The sequence below is a fragment of the Lepus europaeus genome, chromosome 4 (assembly GCF_033115175.1).
Source record: "Lepus europaeus isolate LE1 chromosome 4, mLepTim1.pri, whole genome shotgun sequence".
In the NCBI taxonomy this organism is placed as follows: Eukaryota; Metazoa; Chordata; class Mammalia; order Lagomorpha; family Leporidae; genus Lepus; species Lepus europaeus.
This window is the reverse complement of record NC_084830.1, coordinates 130117840-130130995: the sequence shown is the minus strand read 5'-3', so window position 1 is coordinate 130130995 and position 13156 is coordinate 130117840. Positions and strand designations below refer to the sequence as shown.

Sequence of the window (13156 nt, the reverse complement as noted above, 5' to 3'; positions counted from 1 at the left end):
CCACTGCCTGCAAGGCCATCATCCCCTATGAGCACCGGTTCGAGTCCTGGCTGCTGTACTTCCTATCCAGCTCCCAGCTACTCTGCTGTGAAAAGTAGCAGAAGATGGCCCAAGTGCTTGGGCCCCACCCACCCGTGTGGCAGACCTTATAGAGGCAGGGTGTGGGCATACAGCAGGCATTTAATAGGTGTTTGTCCGCTAAGCACCTGGATCACGTCACACAGCAGGGAAGCCAGAGATTGCGAATGAAGGCCGACTCTGCCTGCACATCACCCCCTCTGCATTGTAGGGCGCTGTGGCCTGGTGCTCAGGCCTCCGGACCGCCGAGGCTGCCTCCATGAAGCCTGGACCCCGAATCAGCCCCTGAAGTTCCTCAACCTCCTGCCGGTCCCCCTCCACCCCGGGACTCAGGACAGAGGGAGTATGGGCTTCCGATCCCAGCACTGCCCCGTCCGTGCCGTGGGACTTGAGCACGTTGGCTACTTCTCTGTGTCTTAGCTCCCACTCAGGACAATGGGGCTGCTGGCAGCGTGCTGGGGTGGCCGCTGAGTGATTGGCCTGCACGGCGCCCGGGGCAGCCTGCACTGTGTGCTCGGTGAGCGTTAGCGCTCGTGTTTTCTGCTCAGAGGTGGGTTCGGAGGCCCGGGAAAGAGCTGGTTCCAGGCCTTCCCCAGGGGGGACTTCAGAGGGTCCCACCTCTGACCTTTCACTGTCCAAAGCTAGGCTGGACCCAAACAAAAATAGCTCCCTCCGCCTGGCTCGCCAAGGCCTCCCCTGTGCTCTGGGGACCGTGTCCCTGGCATGTCCTGGGTCTCGGCTGTGGCTGTCCTGCCCTGATTTGATGAATATGCCACTAATTAGTGTATCCAGAATGGCCTAAATTTGGGCCACCTTGCCTCCTGCCTTCCTCCCGTGCAGGGGCTGTGGCTGTAACGGGGACAGGCCCTTGGGGAGTGCTGCCCTGCCATCCGGCCAGTGAGTCTAACCTGCCCGGGGTCTAACCCAAGCCCCAGGGAGCTCACCTGGGGCATGGGTGAGACACCGCGGATTGTCTGGGACACAGGACAATGGGGGTTCTGCTCAGAGGAACGGCACCGACCAGGGCGTGCCCAGGGAGGGAGCCCCGGGGAGCTGGGGTTAGACTGCAGCCTGCAGAATACCCAGGAGCAACAACCAAGCCACCCAAGCCCTGCCCTGGGCTGCAGACCTCATCTCCGTGGGCTTCGCCAGGGCAGGACTGCACTCGGGGCGAAGCCCCCACAGGAGGAGAGCCCCGAAGCACGTTTCCCAGGGGCACAGGGGCTGCCCCGGGGGAGGAGAAGGCCTCTGTGCTGCGGGTCAGAGAGAGGTCCGTGCACACCTGGCAGGGCCGCCCCAGGAGGGGCTGTGCAGAAGCAGGTGCGAGGTCGAGTGGCCACAGGACTGGGCTGGAGGGCCCGGGGCTCCCTCATGCTGACTCAGCCACAGCTGAACGGCGTGTCCTGGGGGAGATCCCTCGGCCCTGTAGGCCTCAGTTTCCTATTCTGCAAACTGGGGGCAATGTGAGCTGCCAGCCGCTGAGGCCTCCCCGCCCAGCACGGGGAGATGGAGGAAGTTAGTACTGACACGGCAAGGCCGATCTCAGATGCCACACCCACCAAATCTGTCAATCTCCTCCCTTAAGTGGGGAGAGGGGGGACCCCGAGTCCTGCTGTTCTTCTCTCCTGGCCTGCCAGAGACCAGGAGGAGGGCCATCATCCTGCCTTCTGCCGCAGTGTGTACCTGCAGGGCAACATCTCATCCGCAGTGCTCACCAAATCCCCCCACCCCGAGGTTGCCACGGCAACCCCCAGCACAGACAAGCCAAGGCCCAGGAGGTCCCCGGGTTGGGACGAGGGCCCAGCCTGCCTCCTCCCCAGCCTCACCACAGCCAGTCACGGGGGTCTGACTGCCTCTCATCTGGCCTGGCACTAAGCACCTGGGCTGGGGATTAGGACACCTGGGGCCCAAACCCAGGGGCTCCACCTTCCTTAGCTCACTTTCTTCATCCGGCCTAGCATAGGGAAAGCAAAGAGAGCGTGGTTGTCCACAGCTGAGCTGGAGGGAAGTGCAGGGTGGGTGAGTGGGGTGGGAACCCCGAGGGCCACGCACACCCCCCCCCCCAGCAGGCTCACCTTCAGGTCCCGGTGCACCACCCCCATCTGGTGGCAGTGCAGCACAGCCTCCAGGATCTGCTGGATACAGTGACTGGGCAGAGAGAGGAAGGGGTCAGGGCCAAGGGTAGGCCTTCCTCGCCCCCCGCCCCCGGCGCCATGGCCAACCGCATGTGGCCCTCACCTGGCATCTGCCTCACTGTAATACTCTCGGGCCACGATGTCTTCAAACAGCTCCCCGCCAGTGACCCTGGGGAGACAGGGCGAGAATCAGCTTCTCCCAGAGACCCCGGAGGCGTCTGCAGGAGGCTAAGGGCGGGGCCCAGGGACCTCATAAGTGTCCCTGCTGCAGCCCCCTCCTGTCTCCCAGCGCACCCTTCTGCCAACACCCTCTCCTCTCCCCACTCCCCCTGGCTTCCTCCCCGACTGGGCCCAGACAGGGTGGAGGGGCAGGCACCCTGGGGTGAACACATCACTGGGATCATTGGGTTCCTGGTTTCCAAGGCCTGTTTAGTTTGGTTGCTTGCTTTGCTCTTTGCTTTGGAGTCTTACTTTGTGGGAATGTCTTTGGGTTCCTAGCAACACCGAAGGGGAGGCACAGAGATTTCCCACGCATGCCCTGCCCCACACCCATGCAGTCTCATGGGCTGAGCTTTGCTGACAACACCAGTGCCACTGCTGACTTTGCTGGCAGCCCAGGAACCACTAAGGCCTGTCATGTCATTACGGCTTTTCTTTCCTCGACTGGCTTTGTAAAAGCAAGCATGGTTCAAAAGGTAACTTCTCACGCAGTTTGCGAAGGACAGTGGCGCTGTCCACAAATCGAAGAGAAACACAAGTAAACATGTGATGCATGTTGCAAGGGGTCGTTGGCGTCTTGGGAAAGCTGGTGTGCATTGCTTGGTTGGAGGCCTGGCGCAGCTGGGGAACTCGGGGACCCCTCAGGCCAAGGGGCATCCCAGGGCGGGGCCCAACTCACAGGTCGAAGATCAGGTAGTGGTGTCCCTCCTCGGAGATGCTGTCATGCAGGCGGACTGCAGGGCCAAGGCATCTGGTTACACCCAGACACACGTTCCCGCCCCAGCCCTCCCGCTCACCTCTCCGAGAGCCAGCCGCTGGCCACAGCCTGTGTGCCAGGGCCTTCAGGAGTTACCCAGAGAGGCTTGGCCTTAAAGACCGAAGGCTCTGTTTGGTCAAAGCTGGGTCCCTTCTCCCACCCTGTTTCGTCGCTGGGCAGGCAGGAGTCTTGGAAAGAGGCTGCAGCTCCAACCATGGGCACCTCTTAGCTGTGTGACCTTGGGCAAGCTGCTAGGCCTCTCTGAGCCCTAGCCTTTCACAGCCTGGATGGTAAGACTGAAACTCCTGGATTTGTAGATGCCCAGAGGGTTCCGTACTGGCCCTGAACTGACACTCCTGCTTTGCCCGGGGGTCTGGGACACAATAGAGGCAGAGGCAGAGGCGGGAGCTGGTGGTCCCTGAGAACAGAAGCAAAGCCCCCAGGAATCCAGAGCTCCCAAAATCATCCCCAGGCTTTTGAAAGGAAGGGCTGAGTGGCGGCTGGCCCTGGGGGCCGCCTGTCAGCCAAGGGCAAGTTCTCGCAATCCTTCCCTGTGCCACAACAGAAAACCGTCCACCGCTGGGGTGCTGGCTCTGTGGCTGGTGATCCCCGGCACAGCGGAAAACCACACAGCAGCTAACGCCACTGCTTCGCAGCCATCTCCAAGGGATGCAGTTCCATAAAAGAGCAAAACACAAACGGGATGCACAGTTCTTTTTAAGAAGGATGCGACTATGCTGACAGGTGGCCCAAGTCTCTCTGGAAGAATGCACAGCAGGGGGCCTTGAGGGGGGCCTTTGGGGAGGGGGATGGGGGGTTCTGGGGGACTCACATTATGAAATTTTTAGAAATGTTTTTATTTATTTGAGGGGCAGACACATACACACACACACACACACGGGTCCCCTCCACTGGTTCACTCCTCAATTGCCTGCAACAGTCAGGGACCAGGGCTGGGCTGGGCCCAAGGCAGGAGCTGGAAACACAGTCCAGGTCTCCTCTGAGGGTGGCAGGGACCCAACTTCTTGTGTCATCCGTCACTGCTGCCGCCCAGGGTCTGTGTCAGCAGGAGCCGGAGCTGGGAATTGAACCCAGGCACTCGAATACAGGACGTGGGTGTCCTAGCCAAGGTCCTCGCCACCAGGCTAAATGCTCACCCCCACACTCCCTTTCTGTGGTAAACCCCAGTGCCATTTGACATTTGCTGTCTGATGTGTTTCTGACTCCACATTGAGCCCCCTGGATTGTTTGTGGCTCTCACGTGGGCATACAAAGCTCAGAAGGTGGCCTGAGAGGCAGGCATCAAGTACTCTCGTGGTTGTGCACGGGGGAGGGAAGTCGGGGACCGGAGAGGGGGCATGAGGGGGATACAACTTGAAACAGAAATGTTTGACCGACGACGCCTATTTTCACTAATAACTCACAGACGGCTGTGTGCAAGCAGAACCTGAAGAGCACATATAATATAATCCTGCTTCCGTGTCTTGTCAACATTCTATTATTAAGAATTTCCAACATCCAGTTAAGTGAATTCCCCTATACCCCAGGGTTCTGTCATTAATGGTCTCCTCCAGCTGCTTTATTGCATTTCTATCGATTCCTGTGTCCACTAATCTATTTTCACTTTTTAGTGCATTTCAAAGTTAAGTGCGGGCTGCATGTTGTAAGTGGACCCGTGAATCTAACTGTGCTTTGTGTGTGTGGAGTCCAGCATTGGCACCCTCTCCGCTCCTCCCCAGTAAGGTGGTGAGCCATGCCCCGGCTGTGGGGGTGTTTGCTGGCGGCTAACAGCCCCTGCCTGCCTGTCCCAGACTCTGCTTCTTGGCCACCTGGCCCGACGTGACCAGCACAGGTGAAACAGGTGTGCGGGTCGCGCCCCATAGGAACGCAAGCTCTGGAGGGCGGGGCTGCAGCAGAGACTTCAGGGGGTGCTGTCTCCCCATCTCCCTACAGGAAACTTGCACAATTCCCCCTTCAGGTTGACTCCAGGCAGTTGGCCTTTTTCAGCACACTTTTTTTTTTTTTTTTTGGACAGGCAGAGTGGACAGTGAGAGAGAGACAGAGAGAAAGGTCTTCCTTTTGCCGTTGGTTCACCCTCCAATGGCCACCGCGGTAGCGCGCTGCGGCCGGCGCACCGCGCTGTTCCGATGGCAGGAGCCAGGTGCTTATCCTGGTCTCCCATGGGGTGCAGGGCTCAAACACTTGGGCCATCCTCCACTGCACTCCCTGGCCACAGCAGAGAGCTGGCCTGGAAGAGGGGCAACCGGGACAGAATCGGCGGAGGATTAGCCTGTTGAGCCACGGCGCCGGCCCTTTTTCAGCACACTTTGGGGTCGGCGGTCTTAACTTCCACTTCCTGAGCGTGAGACACCCTGAGGACCCAGGCTGTAGCCGGAATCTTCTCTGATAGGATTTCTAGAGCTGATGTTGAGGTGCAGCCAGTTAAGCCCCTACTGGGGCACTGACAACCCATATGGGAGCGTCAGTCTGAATCCTAGTTGCTCTGCTTTCTATCCAGCTCGCTGCTAACGCACCGGGGGAAACCAGCAGAAGATGGCCCAAGTATTTGGACCCCTGCCACCCATATGGGAGATCCAGATGGAGCTCCTGGCTCCTGGTTTTAACCTGGCCCAGCCCTGGCTCTTGCAGCCTTTTGGAAAATGAATCAGCAGATGGGAGATATTTTTTCTCTCTCTGTTTCTCCCTCTCTCTGTCACTCTACATTTCAAATAAATAAAACAAATTTTTAAGGGCCTCTAGAACTGAGTCAGCAGCCCTTTGGGAGGAGCCCCCAAAAGTCCCAGATCTACTGTCTCTGGCCAGGGGCCCTGAGGCTCTGGGAAATGGGCAGACCTGGGAGTGGACACACCCTTGGGTGTGTCTTGTGCTGCCTGTGCAAAGCTGCCCCTCTGAGCAGCCAGGTGAGGCCAGGTGAGGGCTGCTCAGCTGGGTTTCAGCAGCGTCCCACCAGCACGACCGTGCCTCCGTGCCTGAGAGGGGTCAGAATCTGACCTTGGAGCCCAAGACTGCCTCTCCCAGGCCACTTTCACACACGAAGTCTCCCGGCCCGCCAGGGAAGCAGCTCGGCCAGAATCCGAGGGCACAGGCAGCACTCAAGGGCCACAGAACTGTCCCACCTCCTGGGAAGTGAGGCCACTGAGTCTGCCCACTGAGGCAGCTGTCACTTCTGACTTTCTCAAGTATGGTCCCAGAACAAGCAAAACCACAGGCTGGTGTTCGCCGTGTGGCTTGATTCGCGGATTTCTGACCTTCCTATGATATCTCTAACAGCTGTCGTGCCTGCCCCGGAAGCTGGGCGGTTCCCCCGACACCGCCCTTGGGATGGCCACTTGGGAAAGTGAAGAAAAACACCAAAAACGTGGGCTTACTCCCAGATCCACCTCCTGCACACTGTGGAGCTCTGGGCAAGCGACTTCAGCTGTCTGCACCTCCATCCTCACAGTGTCGCTACTCTCACTGGACAGCTACAGGGGAGTTAACACGATGCCCCTTGGAAAGCATTGAGCGCAGTGCCTGGTGCTAGGAAGGGCACACTAAATGAAGACACTGTCATCGTCATCATCAACCGATTGACTCTCTTTCCCTGCCCCAGGTCATCCACTGAACTCCCCCATCTTCCCTAACATGGTTCAAGTCCCTGGGGTTGTGGTTGTGGCCCATTGGCAGGAGGTCACAGCATGGACAACCTCAGGCAGGCTCCTGAATGCAAAAGCTTTGGGCATGGCACCAACCTGTGCTGAGCCAGGGACCTCCCAGCCAGCTCTCCTTGGGGCTGCATGATGGCCACACACGGGCAGCAGCCAGGAGGGCTCGAGAGGACCTGGTCTGATTCCTCCAGGCACTGACTCACCTCCCAGGATCTGCACCTGCGTCTGTACCTCCTTGCATTTCTCTGGGAAAATTATAACCTACTTGGGAGTGAGATGCGTGGAGGCCCAGGAAGGTCCTCTGTGGACCCTCCCAGCCCTGGCAACAGCTCAGGGCTCTTGTGTTGCGTGCTCAGCTCTGCTGCTCTGGCAACCACCCTCATCTAGCCCGATCATCTCAGTGCCTAGGAGAGGCTTTGGCATGGGCTGGGTCATCAGATGCACTTGACATCGGGTGGGTGAGCGAGTGAAGGAGAAATTGACCCAATGGCAACGATGCTGGAGATGACGGTTGCCACATCCGAGCTTTTGCCACATGCTAAGTGCTCTACCTGCGCCATCTCATTTAACCCTCCCAACGGTCCTAGAAGGTAAGAGCCCACAGGTGAGGGGGAAGGGGGTTCATGGCCTGTGCCAGCTCAAACAGCTGGCAGATGGCAGAGCCGGGAAGCCTGGTGTGTCTGATTGCAAAGCCATTCTTTCCGTCACCCTGCACTGGTGCCTGCCCCAATGACCCAAACACACAGCTGTTCTGCAGAAAGGTAGAGAGTGTGGGAAGGGAGGCAGCTGACGCTGACAAAGCAGTGGCCTCAGGACTCTCATTCTGCTATGCTCTAGTTCCTCATCCCCGTCCTGGGAGGGGGGTATGGCTTCAGGGTGGTGGAGCAGCATGTCCTATGTCACACAGCAATTAAGCAGCAAATCTAGGACTTGAGCTGCAGTCTGTCTGCTCCATAAGGCCTCCATAACTCACTGCTCCCCATTATAACTGGGAGAGAGAGGGAGGGAGGCCCACACAGCAATGACCTGAGCCTGCTGTGATCATGCGTGCACACATACACTGTCCACCTCCTTCCTCCGTGGGATTTATAATCTCTCACTAACCCCTCCATCAAGCAGGTGGGGAGTGGGAAGCCCGCAGGGAATGGACAGCAATGTCCACAGCCCCACAGGGAGAGTGTGAGCAGGGCGGGAAGTGGGGTCCTCCCGGGGTCCCTCCCTGCCAGGCTGGGCTGCCTCATCTCTTCTGCATGCTCTGTGGACTGTGGCTGCTGCCTGTGCGGGGAAGGGGGGCGCCCTGTGGGTATAAATAGCAAGAGCAGAAGCTCGGCTCCAGCGCAGAGTTAACCCCTGGGGCCCTGGGACGGAACTGCTGCCCTCCCGAGGGAGCAGGCGGAGAAGGGGTAGTGGCTGTGGGGGGAGCTGTCCTCAGACAGCCCCTGGGCCCTGCTCCCAGGTGTGTGGTGGTCTGTGAGCCAGCAGCCCTGGCAGACTGTGGGACCTCAGGCCTGGCCCAGCCCCTCAGAAGCAGGTGGCTCAGAGAGGGCGCAGCTCCCACCAAGGTCACACAGCCGGTCCCTGGCTGGGCTAGATCTCAAAGCTGCACTTCCTGTCGTCGTGACTCAGATCCCCCACTGGCAGGCAGCTGCCACCCAACGGCAGGGGGATGGAGCAGCTGGACAGTGAGATGCTGAGGCAGCGCCCATCCTCGGGGGGGTGGCCGGGCTCAGTCCAACCCCGGGACAGGGCCCAGTCCAGGGATTGCCTCTGAGACGCCGTTGGACAGGGCCATGGTACCAGGCCCCTGTAGCCTGGGAGTGGGTTGGAGGAGTGAGCCATGCCTCTGGTCAAGGCCCTGCTTCCTGCTCCCCACCCCGGGCCTATTTTCATCTCTGGGAGTTTTCCCAAGACAGCTTTTCCGAGGGAGGCTGCGGCAGTGTGGGCTGGGAGGAAAGGCCCTCTCTTCACCTGCCCCCGAGCAAGCTGGTCTGGGAGCCTTGTGGAATCCACAGACAACGCCCCCCCAAGCCCCCAGATAAGCCAGTGTGGGCGGGGCGGGGCTCACCGATGTTGGGGTGCTTGAGCAGGCGGCAGATGCGGGCCTCGCGCTCCAACTTCTGATGGTCTGCAACACAGATGCCAGGGTGAGCCCAGGTGAGGCAGGAGGCTCCACCCTCCGGCCCGCCCCTTATAGCCTCCCATCACCCCCACGGAGGGGGGTGGGGGGGCAGGGCCTGGAGGGTGGGAGGTGTCTTGCAGCGGGAAAGAGGGTTTCAGGGTTCAGGCCTGGGTTTCAGATACTCAGGGAAGTGCCTCCCCTTTTCTGGGCCTCAGCAATGAGGTATCCCCAAGCCCCGTCCAAGCTCCATGCACCCTGGAAGACCCCAGGTCAGGACCCTGCTCCTGCCTCCCCCAGGCTGCCCCGAGCACTCAGCCCTCCAGCCAGACCCAGCGCTGCAGGTCACCTCTCCAGAACTGCCTGCTCCACTCCGTCACTCTGGGAGATGCCGGCCCCTGCAGCTCTTAGCGGGGAACATTTCCTCCCAGCCTCCCACCTGCCACTCACTGGCCATCATCACCCACTCCCGGCGCCGGGCAGCCTGCCCTGACTGCAGGGCTGGCAGGGGCCCCTCTGCGCTTTCTGGGCCCCGGAACAGCAGGTGCCACCCTGTTCCCTGGGCATCTACATCCCTGAGGACAGGGCCTCTGTGGTGCCCCTGGCCTCCCCCTGAGCGCCTGGCATGCAGTCTGAATAGAAGGACCGATGACCGAAGGGGTGAGCCTCTCTGAGAGTTACTGTCCCTGGAAGAGCTGTGTTCAACCTCAGAAGCCTCTTCCCTCTCAGAGCAGCCTGGGACCGGGGACCAGGCCCCCAGAGAACCTGCTTTGCCAACGCTCACTGTTAAAGGCACTGATTGGTTGAAGGAAGCACATAACTGTGCCGCTCTTTGCAATGCTGTCATTTTCTAACATCCAGAGATCCTCCAGACAGTTGGTGTCTGTTTCTCCACCTGGGGGCTTTGCCTTGCTGGGCAGAACCCGCACGTGGTAGCCTCGGAGCTGGGCCAGGGCTCCCACACCTGCCCCCAGGCTCCCAGGAGCTCTGTCCAAGTCTCCTGGGTCTCCCACCCATGGGGCAGGGAGGCCTGGCTCAGGAGCCGCCGCCTGTGGTCCCTGTATCTCAGGTCACAGCCCCACGGAAGCCCCCACAGAGGGGCCGTGGGCATCAGAGGGATCTCCAGCCTGAGCCAGCTGAGGCCTCTGTGGTGGCTGAGCTGGGCCAGAAATACCTTTCCCAACTCCCTTTTTGGTGCTCTTCTTACAGCTTGGTAGTTAATGCCTTCATTTTAACAACTAAGAGGCAGAAGTGGAAGTGCTCATAGGGACAGAATACTGGCCGCGTGCCAGGCGCCGTGGGGTGCTCTTTCCACACCTCCCAGGCCCTCATCGGGGAGGGCCTAGGCAAATTCTGCCTTCGCAGAGATGAAAACGGGGGCTCTGAGAGGTGAAGTGCAGGCCCCCAGTCACGTCCGCAGGGAGCAGTGGAGGCCGCCTGGGGTCCGGGCATCAGCCTCCAGGGCCGGGCTTCAGACCCGCTGCTGTGCTGTTCTGTGCACCTCATCACCAGCACCGCTCCTGCCCCCGGCCCACTGACCGGACTTCAGGGACAGCCAGGATGGCTTCTCCTGAGCAGCAGGCACCACGGGTGGTGACCAGCATGAAGGAGGTCGCAGCCCCTGGTGCTGGCCCCCCAGCTCCCTTTCTCCTGCGCCCTTCCCAGGGCCATCTCTGGCTGTCCTTCAGGGATGGTGGAAGGCAAGATCAATATAGAATGAGGCTTTGCCACCAGCAGCGCCATCACGTCCAGTTCTGTTTGCAGCGGCTCAGCTCCCCAGCTGAAGCAGGGAGGAGGCAGGGCCAGGTTGGGGCATCCCCTCGGTCCCCCTCCCGCCCTGGCTTCCTCCATCTCCTCTGGGGCAGGGCATGCTGATGCCACACTGGGCTGGCCGAGAGCCCTCTGTGGGGCTCAAGAAGCCTGGACCCTACTCTATATCCTGGGCCCCACCCCCAACACAACCAGAAATCGGGTGGGTCAAGGTCAGGCCTGCTGGATGGGCAGAAGCCTTCCGGCCTAGGCTACCCAAGCAGTGAGCCAGGGGCCTACATTTGGAATCTTGATGCCTTCTCAGCAGCAAAGTGACACTAAAAAAAACTGGAAGAAGAAAATGTTGGTCCTGCAACTTTGAGCTTGTCTGGAAATCCCACTGCTGGAAATGCTAGGAACCCAGCATTTCCATAAATTTTATCCTCCTCCTGCGCATGGTACAAGTACCCCGTGTTGTAATATTCACTGCTAAAAGCAGTAATCTGTTGAAGGTAGCTGTATACGTTATGCAATAATTTTGTCACTCTTTGCAATGTCTTCATTCTCCAATATATAGAAAACATTCCCCACCTCTGAGGCTTTGCTCTGTGGTGCAGATGGGGCACTGAGCCCAGTGAAACAGGACAGTCCCTGTCAGGGTGGGGAGAGCTCCCAGGACCTACACCCCAGCTCCCCCCACCCCGCCCAGCCAACCGTCCCTGGCCCCAAGGTCCTGCTGCTCCCCAGCATCAACCTCCCCACCTGCCCCAAGCAGCCTCCCACTGTTCCCAGTGCATAGACCTGACTTCACCACTGCCCACCAGACCCCGGTGGACCCTGCCTCATGCCCACACAGGCCTCCTTTCTGGCCCTAGGCACACCAAGCTCCCTTCCAACCACAGGGCCTTTGCACCCACTGTGCCCTCTGCTGGAATGCTTCTCCCCTGGGTCTTCTGACAGCTGCCGTCACTCCCTCCTCATTGTGTCCTAGCACAATGCCACCTCCTTAGAGGCTGCCAAAGGGTGTCTCTCCCACCCCAACTCCTCCCCATTACCCTTAATTTTTTAGAGCACTCAGCACGAGCTGCAACCACCCAGCTTATTTAGGTGTTCAGCGCTCTGCTCAGCCCCATTACCTAGAAAGCAGGCACAGTGAGAGCCAGACCCCGTCTGCTGGTCACCCCTGCGTTCCCAGAGCCCGGCACGGAGCTCTAGGCAGCCTGTCCATGGTCCCGGTGTGAACAAGCGCAGCACCGGATTTCAGTCCGTGTGCATAATTAGATACTACATCACTTGCCACTCTAGCAACTAATTACTGCATGAACCATTGCACCCGCTCAGCAGAGTCCCCCAGTGCTGAGAAACCTGAGGACAGCTAGGAGTCTCCAGTCGCCTGCCAGCTCCCTGGGACGCTTGCTCCTAATGCCCAAACGACATCTTGGGGAGCTCCGCTTTCTCTGGGTGGTTGGGCCACCTCCAGGGCATCGGGGTTAAGGGCATTGCCTTGCCCAGAGCTCAGGAGGACATTTCGAGGGGAGCTCCCCGGGGCCAGGAAGTCCCAGCAGGGCCCAGGAGGAAGTGCAGTCACGAGGGCAGAGGCTCTAGCAGGTAGGCAAGGGGTGAGGGGAGGAACAGGACCTGGCATCCTGCTGTCCTTGGAGATGCCCCCCAGGGCCCTGCCTGAGCTGGGAGCAGCCCCTCCACACGCCGGAAGCAATGTGGGGCCGGCAACTGGACAGCACCAGCCGTGTCTCTGGGTCCTGCAGACCCAGTCCTGTCAACTCTTCCTGTGCACGCATGAGGAGGCCGGCGGGACCAGCTGGCACCCTGTCCTGGCTCCCACTCCTCCTAGTGGCAGGAGCTTGGACCTCCTGGACTTAATCCAATCCCCAGCACGGGGGTGGGGGGGTGGGGGCAGGGGTGGAGGAGCTCAGGCAGCTGCTTTTTTGTTTTTCTTTTTCCCCAAAAAGGCTCCCGGGGGATTTGGCAGGCATCAGGACAAGCAAAATTTTTACTTTTCATTTCGCTTTTCTATGGTTTCTTTGAGTTGTTTATACTATGAGCATTTTTTTAAAAGCTGGGTTTGAAAATGTCTCCGGGTTTGGGAAGCACTTTGCTAGAAGGGGCCAGGCAGGCGGGGTAATGGGGAGCCCCTGCTCCCTTGGAGGGGTGGAGAGATACCCCGGGTGGGCACAGCCCCTGCTGGGAGCTTCCAGAAGTCACTGGGAGCCCTGGCAGCAGAGGTGCAGAGCGTGCTGCCGAATATCCAGCGTGCACCCCCCGGAGGCTCCGGAGTGGCAAACAAAGGAGGCTGCCAGAGGAGAGCGCTGGCAGCCGACAGACTTCTGGAATGTTCCATGGCACCCTCCCACTCACCTAGGCCTGGGCCATCTTCCTCCCAGGAAGTCAAAGACAGACAATTGCCAGAGACACG

At 59.6% G+C, this 13156-nt stretch overlaps 1 protein-coding gene across 1 annotated transcript in view; it reads right to left on the bottom strand.

Moving 5' to 3' along the window:
* CAMK2A (calcium/calmodulin dependent protein kinase II alpha) overlaps window positions 1–13156 on the bottom strand; it is a 59302-nt gene that overhangs the window by 27230 nt on the left and 18916 nt on the right. The window contains exons 3-6 of the mRNA XM_062188852.1: window positions 8923–8982; window positions 3112–3166; window positions 2317–2382; window positions 2154–2226 (exon numbers count right to left, since the gene is read on the bottom strand). Coding sequence (XP_062044836.1) covers window positions 2154–2226; window positions 2317–2382; window positions 3112–3166; window positions 8923–8982 — 254 coding nt within the window. The remainder of the gene's footprint in view (window positions 1–2153; window positions 2227–2316; window positions 2383–3111; window positions 3167–8922; window positions 8983–13156) is intronic.